General features: G+C 49.1%; 2 protein-coding genes across 2 annotated transcripts; one reads left to right on the top strand and one right to left on the bottom strand.

Annotated features, from left to right (window-relative positions):
* Positions 1-22: 22 nt before the first annotated feature.
* On the bottom strand, positions 23-10647 carry CSUI_001684 (uncharacterized protein; the record flags this gene model as incomplete). The annotated part of the gene is made up of 3 exons (XM_068061889.1): positions 23-2569; positions 3493-3591; positions 4476-10647. Coding segments are annotated over 3 exons (8817 nt in total), but the record flags the coding sequence as incomplete, so codon positions are not given.
* A 4151-nt stretch (positions 10648-14798) lies between these two features.
* On the top strand, positions 14799-20834 carry CSUI_001683 (sulfite exporter protein). The gene is made up of 2 exons (XM_068061888.1): positions 14799-17065; positions 17814-20834. The coding sequence occupies exons 1-2, from the start codon at positions 16510-16512 to the stop codon at positions 18800-18802; spliced, it is 1545 nt and encodes a 514-aa protein (XP_067926140.1). The 5' UTR covers positions 14799-16509; the 3' UTR covers positions 18803-20834.
* The last annotated feature ends 255 nt before the right edge of the window (positions 20835-21089 follow it).

Here is a 21089-nt window from a genome sequence, read left to right as displayed (position 1 = left end):
TTAAAGATAGATAGATATAGACTTACCCATCACCTGATTGTGTTTCAGCGTCTTCTTTATCACTTTCAGTCGACGTCGTTGAGGTCTTCAACACTTGGCTATTTTTCCTCTTTCTTCTTTTATTCTTTCCTCTTTCTTGCCCTTCCCCTCGATCCCTGTTGTTCTTCTTCTCGTCCTTTGTATTCTGACGTGAGACCCGCTCTCTCCCTCTCCTATTCGTATTCATTGCCTCCTGTCCTCTTTTGTTTTCTAGTCTTCTTCTCTCTACATCTCCTTCGTGCTGACTGTTTGGATAAGAATGGCGATCATCTTGTTCTTCTTCTCCCTCTATCTCATCTTCATCTTCTTCCACGCTTTCTACCTTCTCTGGCTCTTCTTCTGCTTCCTCTAAATGCCCTTGATACGAGGAACAGTCACGGATGAGCCTTTCAGCTATTGGCATAGAAGACTCATCAGAATACTCTGTAAAGCTTCTGCTAGAAGAGGAAAGAGAAGAAGAAGAAGAAGGGTCAGTAAACTGAAAGCCAGGGGGAGGTCCTCCTTGTGAGCCTTCACGTGATTCTTCTTGTTCTCGATTTGCTTGATAGGGCGTGCACTTCTCTGCTGAGAAGGACAACGACGATGAGGAAGAATAGGCGGAAGCCTCGTCATCCTCTTCTTCACCTTCAAGAGCACTCTCTCGTTCTCCTTCTTCTTCTTCTGTTTCATCTACCCCTTCTTCTTCTTCGTCTTCGTTCTCATTTTCCATCTCTTCTTCTACTTCGGTCCTTCTTGAGAGGTGACTTCTCTCACTTCTTTCTTCATCTTCGTGTCGCCCTTCACCCTCTGTTGAAGAGAGCATCGATGGCTCTTCTTCTTCATTATTCATTACCGGCTCTTTTCTTCTTCTTCCTGGCGCATGCATAGATGAAGAGACGGAGAGATGGTCGCCGTTCTCATCCTTCCTTCTCTGTGAAGAAACCCGGTTCTTCTTTCTCTCCCCTTGTGAACTTCTCTCATTTCGACTCTTTCCTTGTCCTCTCTCATGTCCTTCTCTTCCTTTTCCTCCTCTAGAAGACGACAGCTCATGATCGTCATCTTCCCCGTTCTTTCTCCTTCTCCTCTGATCTTCTTTTCCACGTAAATAATCTTCTCCTTTGTCGTCTTTCTTTCTTGCAGTTCCTTCCTGCTGTTCTGACAAAACTGTCCCTTGATCTCTTCTCTTCCTTCTTTCACCTTCTTCTTTCTCAGGTGTCCCTATGACGTAAGGGCTCCTGTCTCCGCCGGGCGTCGACCGAGGGGAGACACCCCCACCTGCAGCAGATCGAGGTGAAGAAAAGGCAGAACCTGACGGAGCCCCCTTCCCCAGAGCAGAAGAAGTGCTTCGGTCTTCTTTCTTCTTTCTTGTAGAAAACGTCGAAAAATTAGATTGGACTCCACCTCCTTGTGTTGTGGCGTTCGAGGGAAGACCCTGCATATGAGCTGGATCATCGATATGGGCTATCATCGCATTCGTCGCAAGAGTTTGTCGAGTGGCACCTCTCCCTCCTTTCTCTGAATCTCCTGTTGTGATCAGATAGATCTTTGCAGGGATGCCGGAGCCTGCATGATTGGTCTTTGGACTCTGGTGATTCTTATGAAGAGGCGAAGAAGAAGAAGAGGAATCTCTCCCCTTCTTTGTATGGCGACGAGGATGACGACGATCGAGATAGGATCGACTCTCTATTTGATCTGCTTGACTCCCTTGTCGAGGTGCGACATCTGTATGCTCGCTTGGTTCGTCATCTAAGAGTGAATGAGGGGTTCCCCTCTCTTCCTCGTTTTCTTCTCTCTGATGAGAAGAAGGTCGATCTTTTCTTCTAGAGGATCGGTTCTTCCCTCCTGCTTTGTCAGCACCTCCTTCCGTCTTCGTTCCTTTCTTTTCACGATCAAGAAAAGACGTCGATGTCGATAGAGGCGGGGGTGTATCAGGAATCGATGAGCCCCCTCTTTTCTGTCGACGCTCAGATTCTGCACGCATGCTTTGAAGTTGAGACGAAATTCTCTCAAAGAAACCTGATGAGCCCTTCGACGGAGAAGAAGGGGGGGGTTGATAGCGACGATGATGATGACTACTACTACTACTAGTATTAGTATTATTATTCATCTCATCATGCTGGTGAAAAGATCTATGGCTCCCATCCGTCTTCCTGTCACTGAGAGGAACAAGAGATGAAGCGGAAGAAGATAAAACACAGCGTGAAGGGGGATGTGGTTGACGAGATGTGGAGGTATGACTCGAGGACCCATTGGGAGGGCTACTTTGAAGAGTTTCTTCTCCTTCACAGGAAGAAGCAGAAGAACATGAACCAGATGAAGATGGAAAAGAAAGAGAAGAGGAAGAAGAGGAAGAAGAAGGCATATCTGAAGAAGAGGTTCGACGATTCTGGGTTACATGATGTGTAGATGTATGTGGGTAGGTAGATGAACTTCCTGTCGCCCTTGCACTCGAAAAAATATTTGACGATTGCGTTGAAGAGACTCCTGTCCCTCCCTCCTCCTCTTCTCCTCCTCCTCCTCTCGAGCGAGGACTGCCACGATGAAGAGGCAGCTAAAGCGGAAAAGAAAGAAACAAAGAAAGAGAAAGACAGAGACGATGAAAAGAGAAAACAATATGTATGTGTGCAGGATTATGTATGTGTATGTTTGTATGTATACGTATGCGTACATATCTGTCCATGTATATAGGCATGGATGTATCTACGTAAGTAACGGCCTAGATAGATGGACAGAGATATACAGGTGTCATGTGCGTTTCACACGTGATAAAGAGTGAACGATTCCACATAAAGACGAGTGTATGTTTAATCTCCACACACATGTCTCAAGAGATCTACTGAAGGACCTCACAAGTACAAGAAGAGCCAAGAGATGCATCTCTCCCCATGTCTTTCACTAGGAATGAACATGCGAGTCGCCTAGATACGTATATACATATGCGAGACACGTGTGTCTGTGTCTAGTCCTACTACTACTACTGCTACCTAGCTAGCACCCAGTCACCATTAAACCGACTTATGCCTCTGTGCTTCGCTTCTTCAAGTTGTTTTCATAGTCTCTAGGCTACGGGCAAACATCTTCTTCGGGATGCAATTCACTCCATGGTCTCTAGTAGCTAGGCTTTGAGCTCATCGAAGTACAACAGCAAAAGAGGAAGGAGAAGGGGGGAAGGTATCTGAGATAGTACGAGACAAAAACTAGACATAAAGCCAGCAGCTAGCCAGTCACCTAAGCATCTAGGAAAGAGTTCTTCAGAGAAACAAAGAGATGAAGCTAATGGTCAGATAAAAGAAGAGAAAGAAACTCATATTAAAACAAATGTTAAGAGAAAGATGGATCGAGGAGGTACAGGAGAAGAGAAAGAATTCAAAGGCAGTAAGGGGGGGCGGATGAAAAGAGAAGAAGAATACTGTACATATGACATCGAGTATGAAAGAAGGAAAGTCTCTCCAAAGTCTGATTGACTTTGCTTACTCCCATGGAATCAGACGATGAAGGCGCGGATGACGAGCTCGCCGATTGAGTGTATGTACAGCTACTTGGTGTCTCGTAACTTTCTGATTCCTCCGTCTTCTGTATCGACAACATCATACCACTCGACGCTCATGTATAAGCCGATAGACATGCACGAAGTAAAGACGTATACTGGGAGAAAAGGACACGACAGTCCAAGAGAAGATAAGAAGAATGCGTAGAAGAATATCAATGACAAACAGGGGGGGAGGAGGACGAGGAGTCTATCACTATGGCTACTCGACATAGGTGAAGAACTAAGTTGTCTCTTTCAGCTAGATAGCTAGCTAGCTGACGACTAGCGAAGAAACTTCCTGAGACACGTGAGATGAGCAGAAATCTCTCGAGGGATACCTCAATTTGTGCTTTTTTCTTCGGACTAAGAGAGGGGAAAGAGGAGTTCGGCTGTATACACATCGTGGAAATAGCTCTAGATTATCTGCTTATTGAAGAGGAATTCAGAATGTAAACACTCATACATGTATATGTATATATCTATATATCTATATATATATACAAGACATATACTATTCATATATATACTCTTGTACGTCATCTTGGCTAGTTTTCTTCTTCGCCCTTCTCCTATATATGTAAATCTATATGTATGTGTAGGGATCTATATGAATACACACATATACACGTATGGTAGATGCACGTACACGTATATAGGCATATGTGTGCATATATAGATATATGTATATATATCTATGTCTGGGTATATGTATGGATACATCCATGTATGTAGACACCTACGCACATGTACTATATTTATGTCTATGTACGTATATGCATGTATATATATGTATACACTCATCTGTGTACATGGTGCAATGACCGCCACGTGCCAGCATGTTTGCCTGGTTGATGGTCCTAGTGGGCCTCCTCTTCATTCAGTGTTCCCCCCCCTTTTATCTTTCTCCCATGGTCGATATGTTTCTTACTTCGTGTCTTCTTCTTCCCCCTGACAGCTTCCTCTCTCCTCCTTCCCCTCTCTGGGGAGACGATCCTTCTTGATGACCGGTCACCATCCTTCCCCTCCTTGATCTGTGGTTGTTGTCTTCTTCTTCTTCTCTCCTTTCACCTCCAGCTCTTATGATTCTATCCCCCCCCCCTCCTGCTCCTGCTCCTTCTCTTCCTTTCGTAGTTTTCTTTCGAGCCAGATGGTGCGCTTGTTCTCTGATCTGTCTTAGGTTACTTTGAAGTCTTTCCTGTTGTATGAAGAGTTTATGCTTCTGTTGGCGTAGCTCTTCGCAGGTAGTTTCGGCAATGGCTTTCGCGGTTGAGAGATTTCGTAGCTCACATTCGTAGGCTTCTTTTTCTTCACGTAGACTATGGGTCTCTCGCTCAAGTCTGTGTATATCTTCTTCTTGCATGCGCTTGATGGTTTCGGCTTGATCCACAAAGAGCTCTTTCTCTTTCACTAATCGGATATTCATTGTCTCAAGATAGGCAAGTTGCTTCGAAAAGGAACCTCTTACATGATCGAGCTCTTGGCGTAACTGTTCTTTCTCATTCGATAGCTTATGAGCGGTCATCTCGAGATCTTTGATCTGCTGCTTTAATCCACCTAAGAGCTGAGCTTCTTCATCTTCTTTGGATTTCTTCAATTCCTCATTCATCGACTGCAGAAAAGCGATTTCATTTCGTAAAGCCTCACCCTTCACTTCGAGTTGTTTCACGTGGGCTTCCCGCTTAGCTAAGGCGCTCTGGAGTCCCTCTAGTTCCTTCTGATAGAGAGCATTCTCCGCATGGCATTGCGCTTCCATGAGAAGCTGTTCAAGCTCCTCCGGGAGATCGTCATCCTCATCTTCATCTTCATCAGGTAAAAACACCCCCGAAGAGGAACAGGAAGAAGAAGAACAAGAGGAGGATGAGCAGGAACAAGAAGAAGATCGAGATTTAGAGAGAGAAGATGAAGAAGAAGAAGAAGAGGAAGAAGAAGAAGGTGTATGACGGGTGGTGTGGTTCCTGTGAGTTCTTTCGCTCTGAGATAGAGAAGACATGTCATCTTCAGTTTTGCTTGTCGAAGCTCCATGATGACTATCTTCTGTATCACCATCACCTTCTCCGCTTCTACTTTCATCTTCTTCTTCTCCTTGGGATCGTTTTTTTTGTATGAGAGTTTCTCTTAACTTTCTTGTCTTTAGACGTTCTTCTTTCCTTCGTTTCTGAAGTTCACGTATCAGCTTCAAGGCCACCTGAGCTTTCCTTGTGGCGACCAGGCCCTCTGATCGACTTTCTTGAAGACGTTGTCTAGATTCTTTCAATTCCGCCTTCGCTTCAGCTGCAGCTTGCATGGTTCTCCCAATTTCTTCTTCTTTCAGACATAAACTCTTCTCAAGCTCAAAGACACGCTGGCGTAGGAAATACGTCTCTTCACTCCCAAGAGGACAGGATGATGAAACTACAAGGGCTGCTGCAGTTGTGGGGGCCTCGGAGAAACGTCCTGCAACTCCCCCTCCTTCTATTCCGTCACCTTCACAGCAGCACGTAGAAGAAGAGGATGAAGAAGAAGAAGAGGTAAGTTTCTTCTCGAGGATCTTTCCCCCTTCGAGGAGAAGAGTGGTGTGGGGAATAGAAGAATCGTCTTTATCTCCCTTGGATGGATGGCTAGTTAAAGCTGTATGAAGCAATCGCTCGCTCACGTGATCTAAACGTCCGACAACTCTTTGCCCTTCATGTACAGCATTTGCGACTGCTGCATACATTGCATCCTCGTCACTTCGTGCTTGAATCTTGACTCTTGTGGCTTTATAGGCCTCTAAAATATCTCGAGTTTCTTCATCTTCATTCTCCTCACTCCTATCTCCTTTTCTTCCACGTCGTCTTTCTTCTCTCCGAGAAAACCCTCCGTCGTCGCTATGATCATCTTCTTCGTCTTCACTCTCGCGTTCTCGCTGTCCTATTCTTTTCAGCATGGCGACTTCATCTTCTCCTGTTGTTGCCCGCCTACAGTCATCGAGAGGGGGAGAAGGAGTTAAGAAGGTACTCGACGGCTGCATAAGAGCTTTCCAGCGATAGGCATCAAGATCGCTTGTTAACTTAGCCCAGGCTGAGGATGTCTTCAACGCTTCATTCTTGTGAAGAAGAGGCGGCGAAGTAGAAGAAGAAGAAGAACAAAACTTCTTCTCCGAAGAATTCAAGTCCTTAGAACAAGGAAAGTTGGGTGATGAATGGCCTTGAAGACCTGCATGAGATGAGGCTGAAGAAGAAGGGCAACAACAAGGGACACCTGAAGGAGGAGATGATAAAGAAGAAGAAGATGAAAGTGCGGCTGCCCCCCCTCCGCCAGGGTCTGCTGTGGCTTTGCCTTGGATGGGTCTCTCCCGGAGGCCTTGGGGAGGTCCTACGGCAGGAGAGACTCCGGACGTTGAATGAGGAGAAGGTTGTTTCTGTGGTTGACGGAGTTGTTGATGTTCTTCATCTTCTTTCATTCCCCCTTGAAGGCCCAGACGCCTAGAGACAAGCTCTACACGATCAAAAGCATCGACACTGGGTCCTTGTCCTGTCCATGCGGCTTTCTTTTCTTCATCTTTACTTCCTAGGGAGCCCATCCATTTTCCTAGCTGTAGCTCATTTCGCGTCTTCATGTCTACGCTAGGTAGGTGTCTACTTGTTTCACTCGACTCATTAAGAAGATCAAGACCGAGAAGTGAACAGCCTTGTTGTTTCGGACGCGGAGAACATGAAGAAGGATCTGCTTGACTATCACTCTCTATAGAAGATGAGCTCCCATTATTGAGAAAGGGAGGTGGGATACAGTGATCTCCTTGTTCTTCTCTTCTACATCGACAACTTCTTCTTGTTGTTCCTGTTCTCTCTTCACTTGGAGATAAGAAGAACAAGGAATCTCCGACCACCCCTGTATCTACACAAACATCATCATTAGATGGTCTCCCGACTGTAGGACACGCCTCCCTGCATAGACTCTCGGGGGAGGCTTCTCCTCGTTCATGAGAAAATTCCTTGTTTGAATGGGGGGACGTTGAGGAGGGGGCGCCACCCCCTGACGAAGATCGACGAAGATGATCCTCCTTAGGAAATGTCGAGAGAAATGCTTGTAATTGATCGACAGAGGGTTCGTCGTTCTTTAGATCCCTCGGTAGTTTCATGAGATGATGACTTTTAGGTGGAGGCTTCTCATCTTGTTCTCTTTGTACCCCATGTGACGACGACAGTCCCCTTGCGAGGTCTCCCCGCTCTCCTTCACCAACTTGACTATTATCTTCTTCTTCATCCTCTATACAAGCATCACAGCAACCCATACCTGTTCCTCTTCCCTCTCGGTTGTCGAGAAGATTTGGAGCGGCCATGGCTGCGTTATAGGCATTACTTCCTCCTTCTTGTCGTGGACCTTTCTGATCGTTCATGAGACATCGTGAACTCGATCCGAGGAGGTGTCCTCTCTCAGGGTTGTTGGGATTCTGCAGAGATTCCCTGTTTCCATCTATCCCTTTGTTTCTAAATTCGCGTTGCAAGTCTTCTTCTCCTTGTTGTTCTTCTTCATCACGAGCTTCTTCTTCTCCCTCATCATCGTCATCATAACCAGGTATCCGTCGTTCTCTACTACGTTGAAGATCTTCAAGAGTCTTCTGGTGAGCTTCCATACGAGCACGTAGAGCAGCCCAATGACATGCACTTCGCTCGTCGTTCATAACATAGGAGGGACCCCCATCATTGGTCGTGGAAGGAATCGCCGCATTCACAGCAGCTTCGACTAACGGGTTACCTGCGGCCTCAGCAAGAAGCTTTCTTAACTGTTGTAACTGTTTGAGATACTCAGGTGTATAGAGAGAGCTCGACGGTCCTTTACTCTTAGGCGAAGCTTGAAGGTTGTTGTCGTTCTGACGTCTCCCCTCTAACGACATAGACGATAATGGGTTGGGTATCTCAAGACAGCATGGAGGGGATGGTAATGTTCGTCGTTCTGGTGAAGGACTGCCTCCTTCTCCTTTCCCCCCCTTGACATTATCATCTGTCATATAAGGTCGATCATTCCCTTGGTGGCACCGATCTCTCCCCTTGATTCCGTCGGAGCCCTCTGTATGATGACAGCACGATGAAAGAGGCTGAGAAGAAGGTTGAGTTGTAGAAACAGGGTATCTCCTAGGTGAAGAAGAAGAAGAGGAGATGGGTTGATTGGACTTAGGAGGAAAGACAGGGGGGCAAGCAAACTCGTCAGGGAGAAGAGATTTATGTTCTGTGCAATGAGGGGCAATCATAGGATTCTGGACTGCCGTCAAGGCGTCGAAGAGACGAAGTTCTCGGCTCAGATCAACATAAAGATCGGATGAGGTGGCGTGACTACTAATACCACTACAATCCGAGATGAGATCTTCTTCTTCATCTTCCTCTGAAGAAAGACCAGGACGTCGTTTTCGCCGAGGTCTCCTACTGCTACTACTACCTAGGGTGGGATGAAGAGATACTCTCCCACTGATTGCACTTCCACCACGTCGACGTCTTCCTCTATGAGAAGGTGAAGTCAGATCTCCCTCCACACGAGTATAGCCACTTAAGACACGTGGAGACAAACTAGCGGAGCAACCTAAAGAAGACATAGAAGATGTACAACTCACTCTCTCTCGTAGTCTTCTCCCCCCTTCTCCTGTGCTACTAGTGATGTGACTCTGATACCTGAATCCCCCTCCTCCTCCTCCCTCTTGAGGACCATGTGAACAGGAAACAGATGAAGATGAAGAAGAAGAACAACAAGGCAAAGAAGGCTTCCTCTTGTTGCGAGGTGCCGTAAGAAAACTTGTCGCATGAAAACGGGGAATGGTGCGAGCAAGCCTCTGGGCTTTGATAGGGATATCTCTCAAAGAGGAGGGGGACTGAGGGTCTTCACAGTCAACGAAAGCTGAAGGACTAGGAAGAGAGAAAGGAAGGGATGACGTCCGATAACATCGTGACGAAATGCTGTCTTTACATCTCTTCCCTCCTTCAGCAGCACGCAGTACTCCAGCAGGGGGATGACCGCACATAGAGGCGTTTCTCTGTCTCTTCTCATATGGACCTCTACTACTGCAATGGTTTGCTTCCTCTTCTTCTTCTCGTCGTCCTCTTAAGTCGATACGCAAGGGAGAAGAAGAATATCCTTGATGGTGATTGAAGAGACACGTCGGCTCGACCCGACCTGAGAAGGGTAGACATGCCTTGTTAGCTTGACGGTGACTAGAATGGTGTGTAAATGGTGGATTGCAAATGAAACATTCATCTAGATTTCTCACGGATTTCGAATGAGGAGAAGACGATGAACGTCTTTCTTTACGTTGACTTTGATCCTTCTTCTCTCTCTGTGACGACTTTTGATTGTTGTCTCGAGAGCTAGAAGATGGTGGAGATGGGCGTACACGGCATTCTGGGACTGCTTCGTCATTTCCCCTATGGGTCGAGAAGGAAGAAGAAGAAGCATTTTGACTGCTTCTACTACTACTGCTATGACTTCCTCTCTGGCTAGAGTAGGTTCCTTCAGCAGAGGCTGAAGAGGAGGAAGAAGATGAAGAGGGAGAGAAGGCGGAAGAAGAGGAAGAAGAGGCAGAGGGGGGGCCAGCACTTCTAGATCCCGAGAAGGAAGCAGATGAGGCTCTCGCATGAGATGAAGAAGAGGCGGAAGAAGAAGAACAGAGAGCACTTGATCGACGAGAAGACGAAGAAGAAGATGGAGGTGACTTACGAAAGACACCAGAAGAGAATCTCCCCGATGAGTGCAGAGTGCCCCCTGGACGTGATGGAGAACTCTCAGCAATGGACGAAGATGAGCCCGAATGAGAATAACTTAGGACATCCTGACTAGAGCTTCTCTCTCTTCCTCCTTCAGAGCTGGATCCATCATAAGAGCATCGATATTCAGAAGGCGATCTTTCTTTAATTCCTTCGCCACTATCGTTAGACTTTTGTGGAAGACTCGATTCTCTGCCATAATCAGACGATGAGCCTCCTTCACTTTCTCCTTTAGATATACTAGAGCTCCTAAGAGAGCTATACGGTAATCCGGGCCCACTTCTCGAATCGGATTGGGAATTTCGTCTACTGCGAAGAGAGGAAGATGAGTCGATTCCTCCCGGTGATGATGACTGGCCTCTCCCAGCGGAAGAAGAGAAGGCCGACGAGCTAGGAGAAGATAAAGAAGCAGAAGCTGACATGTTGGAAAGAAAGAGAGTTGAAGAGAGAGGCCCTGTCCGTTTCGCTTCACTTCAGGTAATTTTTCTTCACGGCGAAGGAAACGGAAAAAGAACAACAAGAGAGATACCTGAGGAGGCTCCACCCAGGAGTGATCGAGCCCCTCCAGAGATCAGTAAGAAGCTAACACGTCTTCTCATGAAGGTACACTTCATCGTCTCGAAGCCAGAGTTACAAAGATAGAAATGAAGGACTCTGCTCCGGTCTTCGTCGAGAGAGAGAGAGAGAGACAGATAGAGAAAAAAAATCATCGGACAAGACACCTTGTCAAGAAAGGACTACACCAGGAAACCCGTCAGCTGACTTTGAGCTGAAGACAGGGGAGTGTCTGGGTCGTTTCGTGAAGAGAGAAAGAAAACTCGGAAGGAGACTGGGAAAACAACAGAGGCTTTCGCTGCCAAGGCCACGGGTGACGTACGGGGCAAGAGGTTGAGAAAGGAGTCGCGGAAGAGACGATTGTGGGTGGCCCTTGAGAACAAGTGAAAGAGTGGAACGTGAAGAAAAGAAGAAACTCCTCAAAGAAAAGAAGAGATGCGGTTTTCACGAGAGTTCGTCGCCAAGAAAGAAAGTTCACCACAAGACATGTCTCTCATCGGGGGAGGGGAGGGGCCAGGGAACCGTCCGGCTTAGTTGAATTGTGCGCTAAACTCGGGGAGAAGAATGAGAACACCCAAGATGAGAAACACGACATCATACCTGAGCGGGCGGACTTTCCAAAAGAAAAACGGAACAAGGGACGCGAAGGAGCGAGGAAGTTGGACGGAAAAGAAAGCGAATCTCCCGCGTTGTTTCGTGGAGCTAGCAAGCGCAGCCGAAGAGGAGGGAGTGAATGAGACGTAAGCTAGTAGAGCTCAGGGGCAGTAAACAAAGCGTCTAGCGCGCTTTGACTAACGACAGTACAGGATTTTCTGTAAAACCTGCCTAACCGTTATTTAAGGAAAAGGAAACCCTGCCGTACCTGTGGCCTACACCGTTGACCTCCCTCAGACTGGAGAGACACTGGTTGTCTCTCCCGATCCTACTCCGGCATACACTAAACAAAGAAAGTACCACTGGAAAAAGAAAAAGACAAAAGAACATGGGGTTGCTGATCTTTTTCACGTCTAACTGAAAATAAAAAGTCCAGCCCCCTCGAGAACAGCGTGGACTGCCTCGGTCCCAGAGTGGGACAGTCTCCTTGGCGGCCAGCTAGCTGACTGAGAAAAAAGCCTGGGAACAGGATTCTGTTTAGCACGTCGCCACCGTAGAGAACCTGCCGGTGAGTCTACTAAGGCTACTTTGTGAACAGCAACAGGCACACGTCGTTCGTCCCAATGTTAGGAAAACTTTCACTCCTGCGTCCAACCCCTGTCTGCTGTAGTAGCTAGAGGATCCGTCTCGAGCGCCTGCTTCAGTTGGGTTCGCAGCCGCCGGGTGCTGGGGGGTATAAACAGTCCGAGCTGCACAACGATGGTGAAGGCACCTCAGTAAGCATAGATGAGCGAAGAAGAAAGACAGAAGGACAAGGAAAGGCCATAGGGGAGACGCTGCGCAGTCCAGCTCGCTTGTCGTCACTCTTGCAGGCCGCGGCAGGAGCCAAATCTACGACAGTGCGTCAGCGGAGGGCACGGTCGGGGGAGATTCTTTTTTCTCAGGGGTATCGGGATTTCAGCTAAAGAAAAGCTTTTGAGTAGAAAACAAAACGAGGAGACGACCAGGTAATCGTGAAAAATGATAAGCACAAGAGACTGGCCAGACCCGGTCCGGTACCCATGCACACCGCGGAGGTGCGGGTGAGTTGACGCGGAGCCGATGTGGGCTCAGGTCTCAGTGCCCTCTCTTCTAGAGAGCAACCTATTTCGATGAAAGCCCTTACAGAGGAGTAGCTGCATCGCTACCAGGACTCGAAGTCTCACTCGCCTAAACTGGACAGTGCTCGAGCAGAGGAGAAAGAGAGAATACCGGGCGGCGTTTCGTTGCTGCGGGGCGAAACTGCATCCGATCCCACGCAATGTAGCTGCTCACGGTGCATCTGAAATCCTAGATCAAGAAAGTCTGTGAAAACGGTGAGCGTTCTCACGCGGTTGCTTGCTCTGGGACCTTCCTTCTATGGATGTCAAGCGACGTGAACGGCTGCTGTAGACAAACCTCTGGAGAAGGAAGGGACGCCCAGAATGATGGATGAAGATCCTGGCTGCTTCCTGCGCATACCTTCGACTCACCTAGCAGCATGAGGGGAGACTCCAAAGAAACGGACCCGACGCCAGTGAACTGCTGATTAGCAGCAGGTACAATGTAGGTTACCGGGCAGCTAGAGTAAACCCCAGGGTGATCTTGACTGGCGAGAGGCCGAACTGCAGACGATCCAGAGATCTTGAGATTTTGGGTGCTACAGGGGTGAAGACGGTAAAGAGAAAAGATCCCGCTCATAGCTGGAACTCGGAGATGAGAAGCCATTCTGCTGCCGGCAGGACTGGTCACACCCAGTTAGGCAGTTGGCAATGGCATGGGGACAGCCAGGCGGTGCACGCTTGCCAACGGGTGTAGGGAAAGAGGACAACTGCAAGACACGCCACTCAGGTCGTCTCAGCGTCGTTACCTGGGTCGCTGAAGCGCAGCCGAAGTAGAGAAAACCGTCTTCCTGTTTACTACCCAGTCCCACGCACGAGACTGGCGGGGTTTTGTTTCCGGGACAAAACGGCAGCGGGCCTCACTCTCTATTTTTTCATATTTCCAACCCTTTTTTGTGGGATGCACAAATCGGGGACTGGCATAAAGACCTCCCCGGAGAAGATCCGATTCTTGACGTTGCGCTGAACCACCAAACCGTAAGGTTTGCATACTCCGGACAACATGACTTGAGCCGATCTGCAGTTTAGGAGAACAGCGTGCAAGGCCCCGTCGGCAGCGTAGGTCTGGCCGGCCGGCTTCCCGTTCGAACTCAAAGAGCGGCTGCAGGTGCAATCACTGTCCAAGATAGCAATCTTTCCCTCTACAAAGCGAGACGAAGAGTCTCCCCACTTTCCAGGGAAAGATCTGTCAGACAGGGCAAAGGGAAGCTATAACGATTTTGGGCGCTGCGATGAACCTGGGGGCCGTCCATGTGTGTCGGACTTCTGGATGACAAGTTCTGTCGTCACGCCAAATAGGACTCTGCTGCCGACCGGGCATTCTAGCAGATTGACGGCCAGCATTCATACTTGCGTGCTCGCGCGTGTGCGTCGGAAGCGTGCGGGTGATAGCTTCGTGCTGTCTAGTGTGGCTGCTGTTGACAGTTACCCTAGGTGTCTGAGTATATTCCAGAAAGGCTGTGGTGTCGGACAATCATCCTGTGGAAGATCGTAGGGAGAAGGGGGTTCGCCAAAGATCTTGTGACGTGCACCCAGGTGGCCCGACCATGGTTTTCCACGCCTCGCTGGATTGGACGAGAGGTAGACAATGCTGAGTGGGGTTGAGAAACACTCCCCCTTCAAATGTGCAAAGCTCTACTGTTGTCGAAGGCATAGTCATGAGGTGGCTAGGGAAAAAGTATGCTGCTGAAGCCATGTTCCGAATGCTTCAGTTAGACATGACCCGAACTGGCGTGCTAGAGAATAGGAGAAAAAATTTCGTAAACCGACAGAAGGGTAGGGTGGCTTTTTTGGTTGTACGCTAGCAGGTATGCGTCCTGCGTAGAAACCAGTACTCCAACCGATGGCTCTCACCGTCTCTGTTGACGACAGACCAGTACGACTCCTAAGCAGTTCTGTGAAAGCCTCCCACACCTGTCCGCGTGGACCTTCTAGGTAAGCCTATGTCTGTGTGCGTATGACTCCTTGAAGTTTGTTTTAGCATTTGGCGGTTGGTCTGCGACCGCTTGTGCTACATTCCGTGCAATATATTGCTACGCCCCCATTCGTCTAGCCGTGACACTGCTGCAGTGGAGCTCCTCTGTAAACGTCAACTGCCGCTGTCTGTCTTCAAGCCTTGGACAGTTTCCTAGCTTGAAAGGAACTACGACGCTAGACCCTGAGAAACAGCTAATCAAGGTTATGCTTATCTGGGAGAGGCTAGCTGTTTGGGTTACCCGCCAGAGCTGGGAGAGACATGCGGAGAACCACTTGCGGAGGCTGTCCGTCGTCGCTGGGAGAGCATCTCCGTCAGCTAGCTGGCAGCCACGCAATTTGTCTCATGAAGTTCTCGTTGGCCCTTTCTTCTGTCGTCTGAGACACCGAGACTTTTTTCCCGATATCCGACGTCAGCAGTTCCCGGCGTCTTGTGCGTAACGAGTGATCTGTTCCCGCGATGTATGTCCCTTCGTGTTAGCCTCTTTTAGACCGCGCGACTATCACCTGCAGCGGCTTTTCCCGCGCATTGGGTTTACCCTAGTAGCCGCTACTATCGACGCTAACAAGTATATACGTTGGCATGCTGTCTCTGCTGCAATTGCACTTTCTTTCACGGGGGTCGGTCGAACCTTTTACTCTCTCGACCCGACACCTGGCCCTCTCCAGAGCACTGTTGCAACCGAACATTATGCATGGAACTTGTCAAGTACTGTCTTCGGGGACTGACAGACACAAACTCTTCCGTTGACTCTATCCTGGGTTAGCCTTTCTTTCCCCTGCTTTAGTCATGGACTTTTCCAGCGAATCTTTTGAGGGTTTGGTGGGAAGAGCTCTGTCGGGATCGGACTGATGAACAGACAATAATCGTGATGCCCTAAGGAAACTTAGAGGTCTGTGTTCTGGGGAGGAACTCCCGACCAACCTACGACTTTTGTTCTCGGAGACATTTTCTCAGGCTGAGCAAGCGCGGTGTTGTTCTGACGCCGTATTCTCCTAGGCTTTGTCTGCTGCCTTTAAGGCGTTTCCGGGTTTTTCAGTCATTGCCTTGTTCGCCAATGTCACCGTGGTTCTTCCGAGAGATCGGTGGTGCCTCTCTCCGATGCTTGTTTCGTCTTAGCTATGGACCTTTTCTCTTTTTCCCCTAACTCACGGTGTTTGCGGATTTCTCGTCGTTACCCCTCTGGTTGCCTCGACGCCTACGGCTTCTTCGTCCTCCTCAGTAATGGCTAGGTGCCGTCGAGTCTCTCTCCATGTTTCACCATTGTCAACATCGTATTCTGTCTTCTTATCTGGTCTGTCATCTCTAATTGTTTAACATTTGTTCCACGCCGCGCTTTGCCTCTGTCCATTCTGTGAGCCTTTCTTCTGTGCGTCCCTCAATTCGAAGGAACGCTCGAAGAGAAGGCTTCAAGTCATCGGTTTCTCGGGGATTCTTAGAAAAAAGAGCGGACGAGTCTTTTGTACCACTCAAAACTGCGAAGACGCAGCTGGAGACCACGTTGGTCCATCCGGCATAGTCAACGTCGGCCCTCGTGCTGTCGGAATTGGAGAAAGTGTAAGAGTCCCTTTGCTCGTGTTGACGTGTATCGTTTTTTTTCTCGGTACGTCTTTCTGATTACCTGTTGCATCTGCTTTCAGATGCCCGTCTTCTTCACCTCTACCACCGCGAAAGTGCCTTTCTATCGTGGCTGTCTGTAGCAAGTTTGCCCACCTCATACTGGGTCAGGCGCGTGAAAGGGAACCTGTCAGATTTCATCGAGACGTCTCCCGCCGTGTTTGGGTCGTCTTTCTGCTTCTCTTGTAATTGATCTGTTTTATACTCCATCTTTCCTAAATTTCTTTCATTCGAGAGTGCACGCGGTTTTCGCCATTGAATTAAAGGAGGGAAAGGGGGGGGTCTCCGTAGTCCTTATCCTCAGTTTTCATCTTGGGTGCTTGTCCTCCCTGCGTTTCTGCCCTCCTGTTCTCGACATGCTGCCCGTTCTGTATGTTCTCTCTTCTTGTTGTTCACGTAGGCGGACGCCAGTGGGTCTGTTTCAGTTATAACACTTGCTTCTTTTTTCCTCTCTACTTGTCTTCTTCCTCTTTCTCCCCACTTAGTATCATGGAAATCTGGGTCCGGGCTTGCCTCTCTGTGGGCATCTTCGTAGCGGCGGTGCTTGCGTCAGCAGCCGGGACAGGGGGTGGGGCGCTGTATATTCCAGGATATGTCGTAGCCTTGAAAGATGTACACAAAGCTGTGCCTCTTTCGAAAGTTACGATCTTCGGAGCGTGCTTAGTTTCTGTCTTATTCAACCTAGGAAGACGCCAGCCAGCGGGGGAACTGCCCTTGATTTCCTATGAACTAGCTGCGATCCTGGAACCCTGTACTCTCCTTGGTGGAATTCTAGGAGTTCTTCTCAACATTGTCATGACCGATGTCCAGATTATCGTCTGTCTAGTTCTCATTCTTTCTTTCACAACTTATAAAACCACCAGAAAAGGACTGGCGCAGTACCGAGAAGAGAATCGTATTATATCCGAAAGACATATACACACTGAAGGTGAGATGAGATCGGCTCTTCTGTGCTGTTGTTAGATTCCCCTGCTCGCGAACATGTGTTTACATCTACACTTTCGCTTCTCTGAGTTTGGACTTGTAGAGTCGGAGACGTGGAGATCAGCTGTAGGCGTCTCCATGTGAGAGAGCGGAGATAGTAAAGAGGGAGAGGGACACAATAACATCTGAAGCACAATCGTAGGGGGGGGNNGGGGGGGGGGGGCCTGGTTCGTTATGTCAAGATGATGTACTCGGGAATCACTTTTGTGCCTGCACTTTCCTTTTGATACGACAGCATGCGCTGTTTTACTTCATTGGTATTCTTCAATATGTAATACTGACTGTGCATTGTTGGGCCCCTCATCGTGCAGGGCCCCATTGTGCTTCTTTCTTTCCCGATAGCGGAACTCCTTAGTAGTCGCTAGCGTATAGAAATGCCTTGTTTCGGCTTCTCTATCCGGGTCTGTTTTGTTCCTCCGTTGCCCTATCTACGTCTCGACATGCTTGGGTGGTTATACTGTCCATGCCGTTCAGCATATCTAGGTCGCCATTATGTGTCAGGTACGGAGTTCAGTTGGGGATCACTTATGCCTGCTGGGTTGCACAGGCCTTTGTCCTCATTATCTGTCTATTTTGCTCTTTTGATAGCAGTGCTGCTATTGTCCTATTCCCACTCTGTGCGTCATCGGGGGTTGAAAGAGTTTGTCCTTGAGCACTTTTGACTGGCTGCTACATGCTTTTTCTCCTTACAGCGCTCCTTCCGACCGCATCGAAGTCTTTCGTTTTCGGCGCCCGCAAGGACGGCGAAGAGGAGACAGCTGCCCTGTTGGCGGAGCAGCCTCCTGCTCGAGTTCACTCGGTTGCCGAGTTCATCGAGACTCCCAGTGTGCTCCTCGAGTCTTCACCCCCCGTGCAGTCAGCAAAACTAGAAGCGGACAGCAAACTTCTTCGTGGATTATCGGCGGTGGAAACTGCAGAGTTAATTCGTGAACGATCAGAAGTGCTAGAATCACGAAGACATCCGTCCTGGCCAAGTCTGCTATATTTAGTTTTTGCAGCTCTTGTGAATATCGCCTGTCTCTTAGCAGCGGGGGGACCCATCGCTATAGCGTGTGGCGAACCGTGGCAGCAAGGTTGCATCTACTTCCTCATTTCGTTCCATGTGCTCGCGACAGCCATGTACGGACGCTGGCTGCTTCAGACGAAGCGATTTCGAGAACAGATCGGCATTGAAGTCACGCCAGTAGAACATGGTGGGTTGGGCTGGGTGTCTCCAAGAACGGTCGTTTTCTATCCGTTTCTTTCTTTGATTGCTGGAATTGCTGCGGGAAGTTTGGGTATTGGAGGCGGGCTCATCAAAGGACCTTTGCTCCTTGAGATCGGGTTGAACTCTCTTTCTGCTGTGACTACGGCGAATTTCATGATCTTCTTCACTTCTTCGGCAAATGTCCTGCAGTACGCCACCCTTGGAAGACTGAACTGGGCTGACTCCCTCAATTTCTTTCTAGTCGCGGCAACTGCTGGAGCCGTAGGACTCATCTGTGTCACCCGTGCTCTTAAGCGAACACGCAGGCAATCCTATTTGACCCTTCTACTGTCGTTCATCACCTTCGTCAGCATGCTCTGTATGCTCTTCTCTTTCGTTTGGAGCCACTTCTACAACACAAGCCTCCAGAAGCCTCTTACCGTGGAGGACGCGTGTAAGGAAAGGCATCGACTTTTGTTTGTCCATTCATCGTAATCTTTGATGAAACAGATGGCAGGGATTCCAACTGAGAAAGTATCCGATCTTGCCCGGCGAAATATCAAGTTTTCAAGGTTGTCCAGTGATATGAAAGAAGCCTGAGACCTCGCGGGAGAAAGATGACTACTGGGTAGTTCATCGACCTTGTGGGTGTGGGCTCAGCCTCTAAGGAAACGATGAGGGAGCACAAAGATCTCATCAATGAACGAACGAGCCATCGTGATATCTTGTGAAGAGAGCAATCATAGCATGGGTCGCTCGGTTGTCTTACCTTCGTAAGACGGACAGAAACTCTGTTTTGCACGGGCAGGTCTTCTCCAACAAACCACTTCAAAAAGCTTGACCACGATTCACATGGGCGGGGACTTGGGTCCCTCTCGCTCCTTTCACGGTTCGGGAAAAAACGTTTGGTCCTACGCCGGTAGGAAGACCTTTTTCGAGAGAAAGTGAAGCAAAACCGAGTTCAGAGGTTCTTGGAAAGATGACAGAGGCGGTTTGGGTACTCGCTAGCGAGTCTTTTCGGTGACTCGGGAATATGTGAAAAAAAACAAACCAGGTTTTATAGTGTGAAAATACCGGGTTCCGCGCGTCAAGTTGACTTAAGGGTGCGCATGTAAGGGGATTATGCAAACCAGGGAGCGCGCTTGTGCACCCTCACTATGTAACAATACCGCTGGCGCTCTTCTACTCATCCCTGGACCCTGACAGCAGGCCTTGGCGTCATACCGGCGTGCTAGGCCTAGGGGGGTTCTCTGGGGATTTACTTGGATCTTGCACGAGCCGGTATCACATGCATGTCAACCGGCCTTGTCTCTTTTGTCTACCGTTGTCTAGTCTCGGCAGCCGTACGCGTGGAAAAGCACGCAATCGAAAAACGGATAGGCTCCCGTGTCCATTCATTTTCAGGGATTCCTTCGTGCGCACCGAAGCCAACATGAGATTCTTGAACAAAGTCAGGCCCTGCGCACGAGTTGTACATCAACTGGTTGCTGTTGCCGCTGTAGACTCGGCTGGCTTGTGTCGCTGATTCGAAGCCCCAAACAGGCTTCCCAGTGTACAGCATCGGACTGCAGAGAGCGGCCGCGGAGCTTTTACGAGGCCCGCCTTTTTGTGTGTGCCGAGTACCCTTGTTTTCTCATGGCAAGGGCGCGGTGAGTCCTTAGTTACCTATTTGGGAAAAAATTGGACGTCAAGCCTCTTATTTGTTACCAAGAACGCGGGCTTACCCTTGGAGACAAACGGCACCCACTACAAGGACAATGAGCTAGTTCACCGGCTAGGTCGACACTGGAGTAGACTACCCTGGGTTGCCCGACGGAAACTATCGGGTGCCATCTGCCCGGATTCCTGAAACTCGTGGCAGGCAAGGAACGGCCGACCACCGTACGTGAGTTAGTGCAGTCTGGGGCACAAAACAACATTCGTCCGACCTCCGGTCTTGAGTAGAGTAGAGCGATCCTAAGAATGTAGCTCTTAGCTCTCCCTTCTGCTGGGAGAGCCGCCGTGCAACGGGTTTGGCAGGTGCGATTCTGCAAGCGCGTGCGGGGACGATACCTTCACACAACACACGTAGCTCGAGAACACTCCTGGCTATGAGCGGCCATCTCATACCGAAGCCTTACGTCTTCATCTCACGGGTACCGGCCGGGAGAGAGCAGGGGGCACCCTTTCCTTATGAAACAAGCCTTCAGTGTCTCTTGTTTGAAGTTGAGGGCTGACTATTTCTTGGTGCTGTCTGAATACCATCCGCCGGAAGCGATTTCGCGTAGCGCCGGGCTGTGCGTGAAGCACGGATGTGCCTTCGACGTGCGAGTGTGAGGGTGATGGACATGCATGCTGACGTTCAACCGTGATGCCACCGGCGTGTCGTACTGATGGTCCAAGCAAATCGGTCTTCTCCGATGACCGTTGACTGTGGTGGTCTTAGCACGTGCTACTTGGGCGAACGAGGGCATGCCCTTCGGTTATCTCAGGAACCGAGATAACGGAAGTGCTTCTGCGTAGCATGATGTTTTTTTTCTTGACGTAGGGATGTAGATGCCTCGCCGCCGTTTTTCCTCTGGGCTCGCAACTGTGATTGAACGCACCATATACACGAGCCACGCAAAACGTTATTCGGCTTGGAACTTTTTGAAGATCAGCTGATACAACAGGAAGGTACCCGAGGCAACCCACAATTCTGCGTTCACCGCTCCTTTGTTCTGACGCGTCCGCGTCTACCTCGCCTCACACCACACCACCATTCAAGTACCCGATGCTTCATCTTTCTTTGTCATGTGTGCCT

Source organism: Cystoisospora suis (assembly GCF_002600585.1).
Source record: "Cystoisospora suis strain Wien I chromosome Unknown contig_672, whole genome shotgun sequence".
Lineage (NCBI taxonomy): Eukaryota > Apicomplexa > Conoidasida > Eucoccidiorida > Sarcocystidae > Cystoisospora > Cystoisospora suis.
The sequence above is the reverse complement of the archived record's forward strand: the minus strand, read 5'-3'. Positions and strand labels throughout refer to the sequence as shown.

Coding starts and splice junctions, on each gene's coding strand:
- CSUI_001683 (XM_068061888.1), top strand. CDS start 16,510: ATGTTCTCTCTTCTTGTTGTTCACGTAGGCGGACGCCAGTGGGTCTGT. Junction 17,066..17,813: donor AAGACATATACACACTGAAG/GTGAGATGAGAT, acceptor TTCTCCTTACAG/CGCTCCTTCCGACCGCATCG.